The sequence below is a fragment of the Pseudonaja textilis genome, chromosome 1, assembly GCF_049901715.1.
Source record: "Pseudonaja textilis isolate UNSWEBS1 chromosome 1, rPseTex1.2, whole genome shotgun sequence".
Classification (NCBI taxonomy): Eukaryota; Metazoa; Chordata; class Lepidosauria; order Squamata; family Elapidae; genus Pseudonaja; species Pseudonaja textilis.
The window spans coordinates 190,910,786-190,931,058 of record NC_141990.1 but is presented as its reverse complement, the minus strand read 5'-3'; the positions used below and the strand labels follow the sequence as shown (position 1 = coordinate 190,931,058).

Below are 20,273 nucleotides of genomic sequence, written 5' to 3'. Positions count from 1 at the left end.
ATAAACTAAATTAATGTATTTTTAAATAGAAAACTATCTTTAGATAGATTTCAGTCCAAAAGCATTTTATTAAAACAAATTTGATAAAAATAAAAAAATCCAATTTAAATTTTAAAAAATCTGATTTTTTAAAATTATTTTTAAAAAAAACAACCATAGATTTTTATCCACCATGGTTGCCATGTATGCCACAAATTCCTGAAAAACTCATGCCTCCCATTCATGGAAGATGTCATTTCCCAGTACATAAAGAGCTGGGGAGCCAGCCACCAATGATTTTCACATAGTTTCTCTTACTTTGTTCATGTAAGTCATAATTTACATGAATAAAGTAAGATTTTTAAAATTGTAATTCATGCCTCTCATTAATAAAATTAAAATATTTCAAATATGTATATACAAATACATATTGCATAACTGCATATAAATACTTTGCACTGCTTTTTAAGCCATTAATTTCTAAGCAAAATTTAAAGTTGGAAAAATGTATGGTTGCTATTTTACTTAATAGAGATGTTACTCTGACATGCATATAGTGACATGCAGTGGTCTCTTGTTTTTCTGCTTAAAATATGTGCTTAAGACTAAATAATTACATATCATTAAAATCTGCTTCAAGTCAGTTTAAATTTCAAGGCTCATCTAATTAAATACATTAGCTTCTAGCAAAAAGAGAACATATATTAAACTAGTGTGATCTTCCTCACAGGGTCTTCCAAAACTTAGAGCAGATACCAAGAAGGTCATTCTCATAATTCTGCCAGAAGTACTTTCACAGTGGCTGAGTAGAGAGAGCAACACCTCTCAAAGACCTTAAGTCATGAACTTTATAAAGCTAACCAATTCAGTTAAACAAATCCTTGTGATTATAGTACATTATACTAAGCTTTGTTAATTTCAATTATAGCTTTTTAATAGCCTACTGTTTTATGCAGACATTAGTGCAATTGCTTCAATGTGATTCAATGTATTGTGTGAACCAAGAAAATGGGATAAATGCAGTAGTAACTTGATCTGTTATATAAGAACTTAACTGCTCATGCTGTGATCCCAGAATACTGGATATTAAAAGGGTGGGGGGGTGTCTGGACAAAGCATGGATTAGCTATAATTTTGAGCATAGCACTCAATTTTGCAGATGTTTTGTTGCAGGTTCTACTTTTATATTACCATATTAATAACCACATTTCTTAAACTATTGGCTTTCTTTTAGTCAAACAGCACCTTACTATGCACACTCAAGAGGACATAAGAGTCTTAAAGAAAGCTCAAATTATAAAAATTCTTAAAAACAAAACTTAATAAAAACAAAATGTTGAAAGACTTCTAGAGCGAAAGTCAGATAGGAGGAGGAATGTAATCGCGCTGTGGATAAAAGTGATTGGAGCTATGGACAGAAAACTGCAATAATTGAAAGCTTCAGTTTTTAGGAAACAGAAAGGATCTGTTCTGTATGAATGAAGATGTACACTATTTGCATATTTTAATGAGAGCCTAACAGTTGTATAGTGATGACTGGTCTCCTGCATGAATTCTTATGATATCCCATGCTAACATCATTTTATTTACAATTAGAAGAACAATTTTTAAAAACTTTACGTTAAAAATGTCCAAGACCTCATGTGAAAATAGAAATCTTTCAAGAGTAGCTACATTTCATTTTTTAAAAAAATAATTTGATGTAAATGGATGCCATCTAGTGGCATGACAGATGCTATAGCCTGCAGGTATAGTATTGCATTACCGATTCTCAAGATACATATTAATAAACATTCTTAAGGCAATGAGCAGAAATACCAAATTGCTTCAAACTCTGGATGTTTTGGAAGAAAGCATTTTAAAATTGTTTATTTCAATGTGGGATACAGATAGCTTATTGTAAATAAACCAAAAATGGGGGACAAATTACTATGAATTCTAATCTCAATCCCATTTGTATAAATAGTAAATATAGTTGTCAATGCAGGTGGCAAGCCCATATGAATGGTTGAACAAGCAGCATTGACAAACACAATAAAAGTATACATGCAGAGATCCTATATGTTGGCTGTGAAACGTTCATAGTTCCCTAAATCCAAAGCTGTTGTATTGCTTCCTACTGGCATAATTTGTATTATGCCATAAGTACTCTAAAAATTTAGAGAAAAATTGCTTCAATTATACTTCTGGTTAAATTTGGGGAAGAGGAATGAGTGTTTTCAGCTATAAGAATTACATAAAATGTAGTTTATAACTGCTTTTCCAAGAAAAGCCTTCATTTACATTGGGAAACAAACACACCATTTATTGTTTGAGTTCAACAGATGGGTAGAGAATGAATGAGTTATCTTGTTAAGCCTGGTATGTCATTCTCCGGTTAGCACAAAAAGAAAAAAAAAGAAAGGGAAGCACAGTAGAACATCAAATCTATCTACATGGTATAATATAGGTTATAGAATACTGATAATTATTACATCTCATCATTTAACTCTTGGTGACCAGAGTTATGAACAGAATACTGAGTATTGCCCTAACACAGAGGTAGACAATTAATTTCCCCCAGGATTCATATGAGAAACTGGGATAGTGGAGGGATGCTGGCCCACTCCATCATCACCCCATAGTGGACCAGACAGGGATGGAAGTGATCCAGTTCTTTGACATCTAATTGAATGAAAGCATTAATAACCCAATTAGAATGCTTTTAATAACTATTGATATGTTATTTTAAATTGTCAGATTAGGATCCATATGCATGACAAAATATTTCAAATTATATGGTTTTGGATCTGGATCCATTCAGGCGAATTATGGCCTGACAAGTCCACTAGAAATGGTTTTCCAATGCTACTAGATCTGTAACAGTGCATATCAGAATGTTTCTTTAAGAGCAAAAATGCCTTTAAAGACTATGCCATAATACAGAAAATTGTGTGACTTATTATGCAAGACTTCCTGATTTCTGACAGAATAGAAATATAGGATGAAGCATAGAAATATTCCCCTCTATATCTGATAACTCCAAATCATTTTCTAAACATATTTGAACAGAAAATCGTTTTCTATGTTGTGACCCATTATAACCATAGGGGAAAAAACATTCTTAAGATTTAAGTCTTCAATATATTTACTAATTACATACAAGGGAGATTTATGAAATCAAAAAGTTTCTTCTGCGTAAGCATTGCCATTATGTCAGTCAGACAAGTTTCAGTTAGGCAACAAAAGGAAATATTTATAGTAGTTTAGCATCAAATGTTTTTTTTTTTAAAACCACATCTCAATGCCCATCATACCTCAAGCCTGCTTCAGATTACATCCCACATATTCCAAAATGTTCTTGTAAACCGAGCAATTGCACCTCAGACTTCAGGGTCCTACTAAAACACAGTAATCCCGAATACCATTGCACTTTGCTATTCCTCTCTTTAATTCAACCTTCCACATCACTCCCGGAAGCAGTTCCTGGAAAGAAAAATGCAGATTAGATCTGCCCTCTTTGCAACTTTTAAAGTCGCCTTCACTCAAAACCCAGAGGTTGCTGCAGACCGTAGGGTGCAACATTTGGTGTAGTATTTCATGCTAAGGTAGGTGTGTGTGTGTGTGTGTGTGTGTGTGTGTGTGTGTGTGTGTGTGTGTGTGTGTGTGTGTGTGTGTGTGTGTGTGTGTGTGTGTGTGTGTGTGTGTGTGTGTGTGTGTGTGTGTGTGTGTGTGTGTGTGTGTGTGTGTGTCCCTCCCCCGTTTCTTTTACCATTCTAAAACCTATACAACTAAACACGATGGGTTTTGACAAGGCAGTGCCTGAATTGTTCCATTAAGGGAACATCTGGACGCCAAAATTTTACCTCACAACCAAGTGCTGTTAGAAGTAACCCGAATTACGAGAGGCTTCTGCACTTTTTAAGAGTTTGGGGCGGCATGAAGGAATCATTCCGACGGGATAGACAAGCGCCAATGCGCGATGCCCCCCATTCCAATTCCCGTCCCTCAAAGCCTTTGCATAAACCACGCTACCAAATATGAATGCCTAAATATACTGCCCGGTCTCTCGAGGTAAAAGCGAGAGGGTGCGTGGGTGGGTGGGGGGAGTCTTGCGAGGACGGGGCGCCGTTTGCTCTCCCCTCCGGTTCTCAACAGAGGCACCGCCGACGCGAACTGGGAAAGGTTTCGCAGCAGCCCTTTAAAGTCTTCGAGAGAGTTGAGTGCGGGAAAGCGGGCGAGAGAGGAAGAAAACCATAAAAGAAAAGACGCCGTTCTTCCGAAGACAGACGCCGCAGAGCCCTTACCTCCCTTCCTCGCCTACCTGTGGCCTCGACCAGCCACCAGCGGGTGGGGAAAGCAACCTCAGGCGCTCGCTGCTGGGTGGTTTCTTCCTTCCCTTCCCCCCCTCCCGCGCAAGATCGGCGGTCAAGGGAAACGGCGATTGGCTGATAATCCGCCGCCCGCGGCGCCCAGGTGAGAGCCCAACCCGAACGCGACTACGCTCTTGGAAGTGCTCAGGTGAGGCGAGAGCTCCTCCTTCCGTTCTTTTAACGGAAGGCAAGGAGGCCACGTGCCGCTGGAGTGGCGGCGGGGGGGGTGGGGGGCGGTTGAGGTGCAAGAGAGCGACGAATTTGAGAGAAAGTCGGTGCGCGCGCGCGATAATTGCCGCCTTGGCGACGTTCCGTTTCTGACTCCCTGTAGAAACCAGTCAATTAACTACCGTAGACTAGGCTGGTTGTTGTATCGTGTTTTTAATACTTCCCAATTGCAAAGGCACCCTTTATTTCAGTTCCACGCCCCCTCCTCCAGCCTGTTGAACTTGTCCCGAAATATTGCAAACTCTCCCTGGGCAAAAAAAAAAGAAAAGAAAAGGGTGGGGGTGTATTGCTAGTTTGATCCAATCATTCGCCCCAACTGAGCCCCTGGATCCCCCTGCAGGTTTTATCTTGGAAGTTAATCCAATAGCCCCTTTGGGTTACTTTGCTCTATTTCCATCCAGGTGAATGTCCCTCCAACTGAAAAGTAAAACCTATCGCTAAAGGTGCTTTCAAAAAAGGATCGGGTGCTTGGAAAAAGTCCAGGTATAAAATATCGGGATGTCATCAAATTCTTCAATAAAAAAGGAAATTAAAAAAAGGAAAAAGTGGTTGTTAAACGCTAAATTGATATGCCACCCTACTCCTGGTGACTTTAGGGGCTGTGTCAGTATAAAGATGTATAAATCAGGTAAACTAAAGAACTCAGGCTTATGTCTACAAACTGTTTAGTCAACTCCAATTTTGGTCTCCAGTTGTGGAATTGAAAATGACTTAATGGTACATAATAAAAAAAATTAAACACCTTTAAACATGTTGACATTTGACACAAATTGTAATTGACAAATTGGCCCTAGGTGTCCTGATCCTTATTGCCGGATAGAAAATAGGTATAACTGCATGCCTTATCATGAGTATTGGAAAAGTCTCATAAGAAAGCGAGCAAACATGCTGCTGATCTCTGTCTTACCTTCTAAAGCCACTAGATACTTGCTGTCCACGTGCAGCTTGGTTTGGGCTTAATTTTCTTGTCCTTTTATTACCTGATAAAAATGGTCCTGCATTACTTTGTGGACATGCCAGATTGGGGAAGAGAGGTGCAATTTTCTTTGCAGTCCACAATTTCTTTGTTTTTCCTTCCTTCAAAAAAGTGGCAAACAGTTCTGTGGGCCAGCCAAAGAAAAGGAAGAGTAATTTCCAATGCTTCCTGCCAGCTTGAAAGTCACTCCCGTTCCTACTGCTTTTTGCTCATCCATGATCATTTTGTTTCTCCATTTAAATAAGGAAATACCATTGAAAGTATGATCCAACAGGTCAGGGTTTGTCTATATATAAAATTTGTGGATTTGACTCCGGATATACCTGTTGTAGACACGTGCCTGAGTTCTTTAATTTACCTGATTTACAGATATTTACACTGACACAGTCCCCAGAGTCTCTGGGAGTATGGCGACATATAAATTTAATATATACTAATAATCCTAAGGATCACTGGCTGGCATTCTTCTTTCAGGTATTCTATTGATATAAGAGACGCATTAAAATTAATTTACTTTTCCAATCATTTCTTGGATTTGCTTAATGAAGATTTGAACTTGCTGGAGTTCTTACTCTTAATGTTTTTCATTTGAATGGATTGGACAAGATTTTCCTGTTCTCCGTTTTGTATCCTGATTATTTCCAATACACCAAATACCGTGTTTAATAAAAACTTATAACATGATTTTTTTTATTAGTCCCAATTGTATGGTATTTTTTTATAAACCTTATAATTTGTTTAGTTATTTTTCTGCTGAAATTGACAGTTCAATGGGTTATTAGAATCTTAATTTACATTCAAAAGAATGTAAAACACATATTTGCCCAGAATAAATTCTTACTAGTTTCATGTTAAATACTTTTAATGATGTGAACATGTTTGAAACCTTAGCCATTACTAGCTGGATTGTAACTATAGTATCTGTGATTTCCTTACTGTATTATGAATACTGAAAATCAAGAACACTAAAAAATAACAATAATATCAATATAAACTTGAGGGATCCATGGGGCACTCTAAGCTTGCTTGTTTTCTTGCAGATATTTCATTACCCAAACTAGGTAACATCATTGGTGCCAGACTACCAAGCCCAGAGAGCACCAAGGATCCTCATTTCAACGCAGAACTACAAATATTCTGCTTTATCAGTATATATTTCCATGGTATTAATCTCCCATTCCCTGGTTTCTTGAATAAATTATTTTATTGCACAGTGTCAGTTCCTTGCTTAATAAGGCACTGGGAATCTTTCTTTAGTATACAAGTATCTGTATACAGATTTGTAATTCTAAAATATCTTTGTTTCTTAAGAACTCTGAAATCCATTCACTTGATTTCCATACAGTAATTACATTCAACAGTTTAATTGGGATGGCATTAATTGGAAATGTGAGCATTATTTCTCATACTGATAAAAGTAATACTGTTATCAGAACAATGAATAGATGAGATTGTCCAGCTTTCACCAAAATAAAAGCCCACAAGCCAGTATGTTCAAGTATATCAAAATGTAAAGGTTTTACAACTTTAGATTGCCTATATATTGCTTTATCATTTGAAAGTAAAATAGTTGCTGGAATTCTTATAAGCTTAAATTTCTTTTAAATTAGTAATATTATTCAGAGCTCTTTAGTTTCTACTTGCTTGGATTAATTTCCCAGAGGCTATGGAAGCTGCTTGATGAAAAGAAAAATGACAGACATGGATGGAGTCACACTAATTATGAAAAAGTTCTTGGAATGCTGAAGTGAAAGACTCAGAAGTGAAAAAGTTATGCAAGAGAGTGATTGCTGCAAACAATGAGACAAAACTATTTTATTATGGGGATATAGAGAAAAAAGATAATTGCAAAGAATGTCAAAGAGAATAAGGGATTTAAGATTGGACACAGCAAGGAAAATGTAGAGTGATATTGATAAAAATAAAAATCTGTTTTGGAAGTAGGTAAAGACAGCTGAACAAGGACCTTCCACCAGAGTATTATTAAAAATAAAAAGGATTAAGTGTATTTTTGTAAGGGAAATTTGTAATTACATTAGAGATGAATTGGTTTAGAATGTGAGTATATGTTTGTGCTGTACATAGATAGTGACGTTTTGCTGAATAAAAACCAAATGATTTGCAATGACTGTTAATTATTTGTATGCAATTGAAAAAACACACAAAAACCTGTGTACTTTGTAGTTGAACTTGTGTACTTTAATTCAAGTTTTATTACAAATTGAAAAATGAAATTTTAATATGTGAAAATCCTGATAGAAACTTAATAGGCACTATATAGTCTTTTGCAAGGAATGCTGCTGGAAGAAACCAAATGGCTGTGCATAAGAGCATGTTTCTGCCCAAAATTGTTGTTATATGGAAGCATGTTAGGTGAAATGTTGAACATTGAATGCAATGGAATGGGATAATTAAATGCATGTGGTAATACAAGAGATAGATATGAGAACACATAAGAACGGAATGTTTACTGAATACAAAAATAGGCAATCAATAAAGAGGTACAGGTAGTGCTTGATTTACGACCACAATTCAGTCCAAAATTTCTGTTGGTAAGGGAGATAAGTGAGTTTTGCCCCATTTTACAATCTTTTCTTGCCACACTTGTTAGACACGGTAGTAAAGTGAATCTGGCTTCTCCATTGATTTTGCTTGTCAGAAGCTTGCAAAAGGTGATCACATGACCCAGGGGTATTGCAACCATCATAAATGTGAGCCAGTGTCCAAATTTTGATCACATGACCATGGGAATGTGACAACGGTTGTAAGTGTGAAATATAATCATAAGTCCCTTTTTCTCAACTTCGAACAATCACTAAATGAAAGATTGTAAGTGGGGGATTATCTGTAATATGTTGGAATGTGAAGGGAAAAACCCAAGAAAATTTCCTTGATAGAATTGATGAAATTCTCAAAATGAGAGAAGTGACAAGTTTAAAAAAAAAAAAAAACAACCATAAAGCAAGTTATGAATATTAGAATGTTTGCAAGAACAGAAAAGTGGAGACAGTGAATTGTGCTGATATGGATTATTTTCCTTGTTTCCTTTCCCTTTTGTTATCTCCTGTCTTTTAATTTCGACTCATTTGCATCCAGATCACAACTTATTAGTGAAATGTTTTGAAATCCAGTTTCTAATTTGAATAAAGTAATATTCAGAAGGTATCCATATTGTGGCAGTTGATTAGCTGCTAACAGTCTGATTAGGTTTTCTTTTTTGAAGATAAAAATGGACACTTTTCAAAAAAAAATATTTCTTGGAAATACAGTGAGAGCACCAAGGCTTTCCAAAAAAAACATTGCCAGCATCCAAAGTGTTAAAAATGGAAAGGGGATCCCTTGTTTTATGCGACTAGAGGTATGAAGAACTTAAATATTCTATGAAAACTGAGTGAAGCAATAGGAAATGGAAAACTGACTCCGCTCCCTACTCCAAAAACAGAGTAGAAGGTGAGTTGCTAGGCAACCTCATATGGAACACTGGCCTTTTTCATGAAGATAACTACACTTACCTCTCTGCCTCCCTCACGGGAGTTAATTCAAAGGCCATGTATTAGAAATAAGGCTTAGGATATGAAATACTATTAAAATATTGATAAAAGCTCTAATCGAGTTTTTCTACTTCACTGGGCAGAGAGTAAAATCAAGGAAGGAAGAAAGAGATCCACTGTTCCCTCATGGAGACAGAATGGCTTCAAATGGCTTATCTGAATCCAACCAGGTGGAAATGTGGCTGAAAGGCAGGATATTAAAAGCTCTATTGGAATCAGAATTAGTGGCACAGTATCCTCCATAAATTTTTCATGCAAATTAACACACCGATGAATGGAATAAACCTTGGCTTTATTAGCTGTTAAACTGTTCTTCCTTCCTGTTTACATTTAGGGTGGCTGAAGAAAAGGGCAGGAGCTGAACTATAGAGGAACAAGAAGTCAGTCATGCTGCAATTTAGATCAATGTGAATGATGCAGGAGATGTTGGTGTTCTCGTTGAAATCTAGCCCTTCTATCTACTTTTATGAATTATAAAGCAGTGTTACTCTTATCCAGTGCAATATCAGAAGACCAGAGTTTTATTAGCAATATCATTGTATGGGTCTGGAATATTGTCCTTCCTTTTCTTTCTAAAAACAGTCCACCCCATTTTAGTGGTAGTTGGATTATTTGCTATGGGAATAAGAAGGATCCCACCTAATAACTAGAATAAGTTTAGACTATTTTCATCCGGCAAGTTATTCTTTAGTAGCTTTATTGTGCGATATCCCCTTAAGCCCTTCAATAGGAAGTTTCTGGGAATTACAAGTTTTAATCCATAAAAGAATTAAAAATGCCTATTGTAACAGTAATAAGCAAAATATTGTACATAACTGGTCTTCCCACATATAACTAGGCTTCAGTTCAGTGGCAAGTGAAGCAAAATTAAGTGCCTAAAATAAACATGTATAGATGAATGTAATTCTTGTCCTATAATGATTACAGGTAACAGTGTAAAAAATGGAGGGAGAATGTAAAGTTGAAGTAAAAAGTTACTTCCTTTGCTGTTAAAATCCTTGTTTAGGTATAGTTTGCATAAAAGGAAGAGTTTTTAAAAAAGCAAAACCAGCAGAACTAAATAAAGACTGTTGGTGTACTGTATAGCAACAACTGGTACAGCAACAGGATGTGGATATGACACACAAAAAGGAACCAACACTCAACCACAAGGATGAATCCTTAACATCACTCTTTGAAAATTGAAATTGGATTTAAGACAGGAAGTTGCAGGACCTAATCACAGAACCCATACTTCTGCAATAACTAAAAATAGATTTGAGAATCTATTTCTATATAATCATATAAAGTAAATATTCACTTACTTTTCCAAAACAACAACTTGTAACACTGATTGATAGTTTTCAAACTTCATAAGATACCAATGAGAAAATTATTTAAATATTTTATACGGATCCTGAGAGTTGGACGATGCAAATATAGGTAAGAGTTTTACATGGTATAGTTTTAATTCTGCTATTTCTCTTGTATTAATACCATACAAGATTGGTTTAAGCCAAGACCATAAAGGAAGTAACAGTGGAATTTTCTGCTTTGCATTCCCCCTCCCTACTTCAGGTAGACTCACCTACATACCTCCTTTTATAAGAGGAGCGTCATACTTGATCGTGTCACGTGATGTATTGTGACAGGGTTTTTTTGTCTTTGTAGAGCCGGGGTGGGTGCCAGTTTGACAGGTCTGTTTTATAGAACCACAAGCAGAATTGGCAAGTAATAACTATGTCAAGGCTAATGCCCACCTCCCCTGAAAGAACATTTAAACTTCCAGCTACCATACCCAAGATTCAAATTGTTGAACCTAGTAAAGCTAATAGATGCACTCAGCTGGTTCCTTTCTGTATTGGGGCAACAGGAAAACAGTATAGCTAAAGGTTTTCATAGATATGTCACATGTGGAAAGGTACAGACCATCAGTCCTGTTTGGTGCATTTCCCCAAAATGTTACAATAAACAATGCTAGCTATAAAAACTGTTTGATTTTAATATGTAAGCCTTAAAAAAATCCAAATGTGGCAAAAGGAAACATTGCAATGTGTACTATGTTTTTTTAAAAAAGCAATCTTACCCAACCCAGATTTTCCACAAAAAATGTAATAAAAACACTGGAAAAATGCATGATCAAGGAGCTATTCTTTCCCTTTAAAAATTACTGTATTTACCTTCAACTGATTTAGCAAGTGGTTAGAAGGAAGCAGATTATGTGAACATGTTTTTGAGACAAAAACAACAAAAATGGTTGGGTGGTGCATATATCCGTTTAAACTATAATATATTCAAAATAGCATAGGCATTCATTGGATCAGTAAAACCAAAGTTTCTCAGAAATAGTCTTGTTTGGAAATTCTAAATCTAGGCAGGCAAGAAATCACTTGATAGTTATTTGTCACAATAGCCCAAAGAATCAATTAATAGCAAGTATAAGAGCCTATTGTATCTTTACCAGAAGTGATAATAAAAAGACAGCACTATATTGACTCAGAGATATACATAACCATTTGGATGTTAATCCTTGTTTTTGATTTAAATGTTGGGCTTTAATGTAGGCAATTGAAGTTCAAATATCTCCTTAAGTTTAAGAACTCCGTGGTAATTTTAGAAAAGGCCTCATTTCTTAGTTTAATCCACTTTGCAAAAGATGGAGAGATTGAACATTGTGGAAGGACAACAGAAAACAATACAGCTGTTAACATGGGGAAACATCAGGAAAAGCCTGGCATAGAGATCTTTTATTTTATATCATATTCTTCATACTGTTGCATATTTATATGCAATATTGCACACAAACTTGAAAAACTGAAGTCTTATTGCTATAGTAAAATAAATTTAAATAAGAATTAGGTCATTGCTTAAGGTTTCCAGAAAAGGATAGCTTAGAAAAACAAAAGTTAAAACGAGGTGAGAGAGATACAAATATAACATTGTAGTATAGTACTTTATTTTCCCCTTTCTTGTTATTCCTGGGGATTCAGAGTAGGCCCTGTTTCAAAACATTGATTACACTCCAAATAAATCACCTCGACAATGTAGAAAGAGCAATAGACACAGCTGGAAGTTCTCTCTACAGATTTCTCTGCCACAGAGCGATCTTCAAAGAAAGTTCCAGCTGTGCATGTTGTTTCTTTTACTCAGTTTATCTGGATTGCAGCCAGTATCTACAGGAGGAAAGTGAGACACCAACGATCTTTTGTTTTTACTGAACCCTAAATACTAAAGCAGCCTGTTTTTAAAATAAACCTACAAGTAGTCTCTGCTGGTTTTCTCTGGGAACTAGTTGGGTGTGCAGCATCTTCAATTTTACAGATGACCTTAAAGCTCCTTTTATATTCCAAATTAACACAAATGCATTCATCAATGTTCAAGTCCTTAAAGAGGCACGTGCTTTATCAAGTATTTCTTTTTTTATCTTCGGATAATTTGGATGTGCTTCTAAAACCTGTTGAATAAAAAAACAAAACTTGCATTGAGACTGCTTTTCAAGCTACAAGTTAACTTTAAAACAGATGTAACTATATTGTCTAGACTTGCTCCACCATAAGTTTTTATGTTTGCTTTATTCTGATTCTTAACATGCAACACCCCCATTAGTAGATAGTCAGTGTAGTTTACCTTATGACAAATAGTGATAGCATCAATATGTCTCTTGGCTTTCAGATAATTAAAAGCTAGCTTGAAACCTGTAAAAGCAGAATGGTACAGATTTTGCAAAGGAATATTTTTAAAGAAATAAAGAACTAGGGTGATATGTGCATGTTTCTTTCTCCAGTTTAAATGATGGTACAAATAGAAGATTTTAAAATGAGAAGGTAACCTACAGGTCTGTTATACGTGATCTCCATCTCAGTCAGAAGTTACTGTTATCCCTCAAGTCCAAAATCCTTAACAACACCAAACAGGAAAAGAAGGGACAAACCACAGGTATCAAACTCGCTGCATCATGTTGCTATCACATGATGTTTCACAACAGTTTTCCCATTCAAAGAGCTGGAGTGGGCATGGCCTGCGCATGACATATCCAGCCTGTGGGCTGCCATTTTGACACCCCTGGGGCAAACCATAGGGACATTTTTCTTTTAATTTCCCACCACCCATCTCCTTCATTCACATTTTCTGACTTTAAAAAGTTGCTTACTACAACACTTTCACTTCAGCTCACAAGCACATGATTTGAAAAGAACATCCCAATCCATTTCCCAGGCTCATCTGCATGAAATATCAAATCAAATATCTGTATCACTGTCTTTAACCAGCTTTTTACAATTTAATAATAATAAAATTACAGCAAAAGAAGGAACAGTTTAATACAACAATTAGGGAAGGGAAAAATGGGACAATAAAACAGCATGTCTAACTATACATTTTGCACAGTTGTGTAACTTGGTTAAAAAGAATGGCCACCTGATGTGTAAGCATAGGGTTAGTTAAAAGATAATGAACATAACATTTATCAGATTGGCCCTTGTAGTTAGAAATTATTGGTGAAATCAAAGCATGTCTTGCGGCACCATAGAAGGGGCACCTTATTCACAGAGACATTGGCCCTGTGGTTCTAGAGAGATAGAAACTTTCACCTACGTTCTCTGTGCATGAAATAATCCTCAACAGGTCATACGGAACTGAGGAAACCTTTGGATATAGCAAAATTAGGTATATTTATATTAACTTTGCTCAGGTTAGAAAGTGCTGAGCTATATTGTAAATGATAACAAGCTGGCTCTATGGAGCTTGGACTTGGACAGACTCAGTACACATTATTTTTATGGAGTTCATTCTGGAGTTGATTACATTTCAGTAGTAGGTATGCAGCATTCCTCAGTGGCTTCATGGAATGAAGAATGTTGTAACAACACGGATTTGAGCTTGAAGGCCAGGCAGAGGAAAAGGGCTTGTGGATTTAAGAGTTGAATACAGAAAGCTACACTCATCTCCCAAATTCAGGTGAATTTGCTCCTTCTAAGGCCTTACAGGTATCACAGGGGACTAGAATAAACAAGAGAAAGAGCTGAACTTCTACAAATGTTGAAGCAAGTGTCATTTTTCTCCTCTTGCAGTTTAAGAACTTTTGAAGGGATAAATGAGGGGAGAGCTTGCTGTCCTTGAAAGCATGTTTGTTTCTATCCACAAGGAAATTAAGTAGCTTCCCTTCAACTAAATTCTACCTTAGTCAACCTGAGAGTTCTTGGAACCACACTGCTCTCTGCTGCCAACAATCTCCAATAGCATAAAATCAGTTACCATACATAACATTTAACCTCATCAATTTGAAAAATGTAGGGGTCTTCTCTAGAAATCCAAGAAGTGATGTATCAAGGTATGTACTTTTCCATTTGGATACATGATGCCTGTCTATGAATGCCTACTATAAGGTGTGTGTGTGAGTGTGTGAGACAGAGTGTACACATGCACAAGAATAGCAAAAGCAATAGATTTATATACCGCTTCATAGTGCTCTACAGACTTCTAAGCGGTTTACAGAATCAGCATATTACCCCCAACAATATGAGTCTTCATTTTACCGACCTCAGAAGGATTGAAGGCTGAGCCAGTGAGATTCGACCTGCTGGCAATTGGCAGTCAGCAGAATTAGCCTACTATACTGCATTCTAATCACTGCGCCACCATGGCTCAAAAAGCTCTTCTGAAAAGTATAGTGTTCCAGGATGAAAACATGTAGTCTCCTTTAATTACATTACTGACATTCCAAATATTTTTAAAAGAGACAGGTACCAATTTTTTTTTTGGGGGGGGGATGCTATTACATACAGAATGTTCTTTCCATCTGATATTACACTGCAATAAATACATGCATCATACTTATAAAAAGGAGGGATGGCATTTTTGTTTTCTGAATTACTGTTTTATGTTCTGTTTTGCTAATTTAACCACAGGCTGCCTCTTGATAAAATCAAACACAATTTGTTAGCCTGCAGCAGAGTGCCATATATACCTGCTCAAGAGTAGATTTCCAAGCAAACATATGTAGCATCTACTTGGATGACAGCATTGTCGTCCTCTAATGGGGTTGTTAATACATTTGACTAATTTTAGATACATTCAACTAGATTTCTACTATTTGAAGGAATGTATTTTCCAATTAAATTTACAATAGGCGTTCTAATACCAATTCCCTAATATTCTAATGCTAGGTCATAGCAGGTGAAAAATGATCTGGTGAAGAATAGGAGAATATATAATCTGACCTGATAGTAGGTGAATGTTTCCCATTTCCAAACTCTGTAAGATTAATAAATGACTGGCCATGGCTGGTAATAATTATTGAAAGACCACAAAAAGCAGAGGCCAAAAATAGACCTACCAATGGCTGGATTAGTTTGGTTCCCATATTTCCAGGCCATCTCATAGTTTAGAGCTGCATCTCTGTAAGCTTGCTCTTTTTCCATAATGTATCCCATATATTCATAAGCTTTGCAACAGGACTAAAAAATAAAACGAAACAAGGATGTTATTCCTAAAGTTAGAATCCCATTATTAAAATAATAAGCTAGTTCTGTGGCTTTTCCTATAAAGTATTGTGTGGATGTTAGACTTAACCAGAACTTTCCCTTTGTTTACTAATACAGGTAGTCCCCAACTTACGACCTGAATTGAGCCCAAAATTTCTGTTGCTGAGACATTTAACTGAGTATTGCTCCATTTTACAACCTATTTTGCTGCAGTTGTTAAGTGAATCACTGCAGTTGTTAAGTTAGTAATGTGTTTGTTAAGTGAATCTGGCTTCCTCATTGATTTTGCTTGTCTGAAGGTCACAAAAGGTGATAACATGACCCCAGGACATTCCAACCATCATAAGTATGAGTCAGTTGCCAAGCATCTGAATTTGGATCACATCACCTCTGGGATGCTGCAACAGTTGTAAATGTGACAAATGGTCATTATTCACTTGTTCAATGACGTTAACTTTGAAAGGTCACTAAATGAACTATTGTAAGTCAAGGAAAGGAAAAGGAAATAACTTAGAAGAATTGCTTGAACAGCCAAGGACTGTAAGGAGACCTATTATGACCTATAGTTGTAGCCATAAGCCTCTTCCTCTTAAATGCTCCTTTCAAATCTCAAGAGATAGATTAACCAATTCATAGTTTTAAAATGGTTTCCGGTTTGCTAATTACCCTATTGTGACGAAGGCATCGCTTTAGTAATTCACTCGCCATGTCATATTTTGAAGACTGGATGTAAATATCTGCAAGCGAAAGCCAACTCTTTTCAAACTCTTCGGCATCAATGGGATTCCAGTTCATTTTGGAAATTCGCTTCAACTGGTTTCTGGCTCTTGGGGTTTGCTTTAAAATCATGTATGCTGTAGCCATTCCCAAAAGTGCTGGGACATGATCCTTCTGCAACAATAGATGGAACAGAGAAGATAAACTGAGAATGCTACAGAAAAATAAACTTTTGCCAACAGTGTAGATTGTGATGCACATTCAGTCGCGGTCTAAAGAGCTGTGGTGGCACAGTGGTTAGAATGCAGCACTGCAGGCTACTTCTGCTGACTGCTGGCTGCCAGCAGTTCAGCAGTTCGAGTCTCCCCAGGCTCAAGGTTGACTCAGCTTTCTGTCCTTCTGAGGTAGGTAAAATGAGGGCCCAGGTGGTGGGTGGCAATATGTTGACTGTGTAAACCGCTTCGAGAGGACTGTAAAGTACTGTGAAGTGGTATATAAGTCGAAGTGCTATTGCTATTAATGGGCAGTGTTCTCAAGAACCCTAAACATTTTTCTGTAAAACAGGTGCAGGAAACCAGATTCCTATAGTACGGTGTTTCTCAACTCTGGCAACTTTAAGATGTATGAACTTCAACTCCCAGAATCCTATGCTGGCTGGGGAACTCTGGGAGTTGCAGTCCACACAGCTTAAAAGTTGCCAAAGTCGAGAAACACTGCTATACAAGTAGTCCTCCACTTATGACCACAATTGAGCCCAACATTTCTGTTGTTAAGTGAGATATTTGTTAAGTGAGTTTTGCTCCATTTTATGACTCTTCTTGTTAATCTGCAAGGGTTAAGTTAGTAACATGGTTGTAAAATGAATCAGGCTTCCCCATTGACTGTGCTTGTCAGAAGTTTTCAAAAGGGGATCCCATGACCCCGGGACATTGCAACCGTTCTACGTATGAGCCAGTTGCCAAGCATTTGAATTTTGATCACCTGATGCTGCAACTATGTGAAAAACGGTCATAAGTTACTTATGAGCAAAAGACAGGAACATGGTTATCTATAACTGTGTTTCTCCAGAAGACAGAATCTAACGCTTGCAGCCACATGCCTGAAAGATGATTTGTATCCTATTTCATTAAGATTCCCTCTAGCCACATCCCATCACAAAGCGCCCTTTTCTATATATTCAACTCTAGATGTTCAACGGAACCAATGCTTTCAACAACTTACCTCATTCGTAACAATTTCTGTAAAGGCCTGCAGTGCTCGCTCAACGTTTGATTTTTGTTTAGTTGCCATTAAACAGTAATTTTCCATGATGCCAAGCTGAACATGACCTTGAGCAGTCTGGGGCTTCAATTCTTTTAGGAGTTTTTCTGCTGTTCTCACAGCCAGCTGGACTGATTCTTGCTTTTCTGTAGAACCACTAGATACAAAAAAAAAAAAAAAATTCAAGCTTATTTTTCAGAATGCATTAGCAGTAGGCAGAAAAAGAGACATTCTTGCATGTATTTGAGATGTAAATGCAAAAAATAAATAAAAAAATCACTTTTTAGTTTAATGCATAGAGAAAAGGGGTGCCTCTTTTTGCAAGAATGTACCAGAATGCTCATATTGTACCAGTCCCTTGGCTCTTAAGCCCTCTTTTGAGGGTTGGGTGAAAATTGGTCTCGGAAGTAGAATTTGTTTTAGGGATGCTCCATCCGATACAATTCCACCCATAAGACAAATCTACAACAGGCATCTCTAGTTCCATAATATTTTTTTTCTTTTTGTTCTTTGAATGTCTGGAAAGATGGATTTCAGTCTTTCTTGTTAAATGTGGAAAAAGCAAAAAAAAAAAAAACTTGACCAACAAAGTCAACAATTGTACAATTTTCCCGTTTTATTGAAGTAGCTAGATAAGCTTTGAAGCCTTTTAGACGTCTTCAGTGTAAGATCGGACTGAAGTACAAAATTACCATGTGAAAATATAAACCAGCAAACTTTCAGCATCAAATGCTTTTTATTAACACTGTTATCTAACAATCCACAGGATAACTTGTCAGAAAATGTACTACTACATCCTATACTGTTTGCACCCAAACACAAACTGGAGGGATTCTTTCAAATATGACTGATTGAATTCTTTGAACAGGATACCATCTTAAAGTAGTAGGAGTCACCATCACTTACTCTATGTCACCATCCAGATGTTCAAATACCTCACCTCCAATCGTTTCATTGTCAGGGTTTAAGCAAATTTCAATCATATTATATACTGCATTTTGTCCCCAATCATTATCCTTTCTTGCTTTGTTAAAATGTCGAAGGGCATCATTTGGTTCACCAATGTACCTAGCAAAAAGAATTAAACTTAATACCTTGCGTGGAAAGAATTTAAAAGAAAAGATAAAATATTATTCCAAAGCTGCTTTTTCAGGAGGCAACTGGACTTTCCTGTTTTTTCTTTGAAGATGTTTCACCTCTCATCCAAGAAGCTTCTTCAGCTCTGACAGGATAGTGGGGAATGGAAGGATTTGCCTCCATTTGCCTCCTGAAAAAGCACCTTTTGGGACAACCATGACCTGGATGACTGAGAATTTCTACAGACAAAATAGATTATTGTAGTTTCTGTGTTTATATCTTTAGAAAATACGAAGTTCATATTTTATTATGATTTCATAGAGGGAAAATAGGCCTAGGATAATGGTAAATACTAGTACAGCTACTAAAGAAAATTAAATGTCATTTTGGTTAATGCCTCATTTAGTTCCCAGAAATTAAAAAGTAGCATGTTCAAACATAGGAGAAGACAAAAATATATTTGTAGATAAATGAAAAATAGTCTAGGGCATGAGACTAACAAAGCATAATGCAGTAAGATTACACTTGCTGCTAAGGGAACTATCTTTATACACAGACGTGAGTCGGCTTTACATCAGATTCATTTTTTAAATCACATTTAGCAAATTAATTAGCTTATCTATGTAAAGCATGTGACATCCAATCTCCCTTTCAAATATGAAAATAGAATAAAAGTGCTAATTCTAAGATTGACAGGTAATCCTTTATAGAAGAAACATAATCTCTTCTACATCATGTCATTACCACCAAGAATCATCATCAAATAAAAATTTAAACATATGGGTCAACCACTCACATACATTTACACACTTATCTTCTATTAAAGTATATATCCAATTAGCATTCGATTACAGCACATCATTGTTTATCTTTACCTTGATCTGCAGAACCATGGCAATATTTTCAACCTTTTTACTAGTCTAATAAGAGTAGCACGATGTGTACCTCTATATTATATTAATATATAACTCTTATATATTAATATACTATAAAGGGACACATTCTGCTACTGTATGTATAAATTCAAGAGTGGCTGAGTTTATCCAACACATTAAACAAACTTAAAGAGCCATAAAAACACCTAAGAGACAAGAGACTATGGAGGAATAGCAGCTTGTAGCTCAAGGATATTGGAGATAGAGTAAAAGAAAATGTAAAAATAGCATACTTTGCTAGACATCAAGAATCAATCATGGTGCATATATGACACAGGTACACTAAATGAACTTGCTTGGCTAATAGTTCATAAAGGCAAATAAAAAAGACGTATTTTTCCAGATTTCTTTTATTTTTAGAACTTTTCTAGCCATACCTACCACAAATACAATCCTTTGCAATAATGAAAACCGGAATCAAGTTTTGTCCTTGGAGAATGTTTCTCAGCCATTGCAAGGAACCTTGGAACTTCCTCTAATTTTCCAGCTCTTCTCAACAGATCAATTAAACGAGAGAGTGTAGTATAATTGTCTAAGCACATGATAATGAAGAGTAATTGTTTATTAATATATGTTCAGATTACACAAGGCAATTGTCTTTTTTTTAAAGACATATGTATACAAACACACAGAACAAACCACAATACCAAAGAAAATTAATAAGAAAGCCAACATTCAAGTTATGCATTCTTTACTCTGTAAAAAAAAAGAGACAAGCCTACAATCATAGTCCTTGC

General features: G+C 36.2%; 2 protein-coding genes across 6 annotated transcripts in view; both read right to left on the bottom strand.

Moving 5' to 3' along the window:
- Positions 1-4,486, bottom strand: part of GALNT3 (polypeptide N-acetylgalactosaminyltransferase 3) — a 34,076-nt gene extending 29,590 nt beyond the window's left edge. Inside the window, exons 1-2 of one of the 3 annotated variants that reach the window (XM_026697120.2) lie at positions 4,266-4,486; positions 3,276-3,444 (exon numbers count right to left, since the gene is read on the bottom strand). The gene's annotated coding sequence lies outside the window, so the exon portion shown is untranslated. The remainder of the gene's footprint in view (positions 1-3,275; positions 3,445-4,265) is intronic. The other 2 variants (XM_087920025.1, XM_087920026.1) reach the window with 2 other exon arrangements.
- A 7,513-nt stretch (positions 4,487-11,999) lies between these two features.
- Positions 12,000-20,273, bottom strand: part of TTC21B (tetratricopeptide repeat domain 21B) — a 41,317-nt gene continuing 33,043 nt past the window's right edge. Inside the window, exons 23-29 of one of the 3 annotated variants that reach the window (XM_026697116.2) lie at positions 19,918-20,068; positions 18,431-18,592; positions 17,486-17,681; positions 16,214-16,438; positions 15,400-15,520; positions 12,693-12,760; positions 12,000-12,519 (exon numbers count right to left, since the gene is read on the bottom strand). In XM_026697116.2, coding sequence (XP_026552901.2) covers positions 12,442-12,519; positions 12,693-12,760; positions 15,400-15,520; positions 16,214-16,438; positions 17,486-17,681; positions 18,431-18,592; positions 19,918-20,068 — 1,001 coding nt within the window. In that variant the 3' untranslated portion in view covers positions 12,000-12,441. The remainder of the gene's footprint in view (positions 12,520-12,692; positions 12,761-15,399; positions 15,521-16,213; positions 16,439-17,485; positions 17,682-18,430; positions 18,593-19,917; positions 20,069-20,273) is intronic. The other 2 variants (XM_087920024.1, XR_015740760.1) reach the window with 2 other exon arrangements.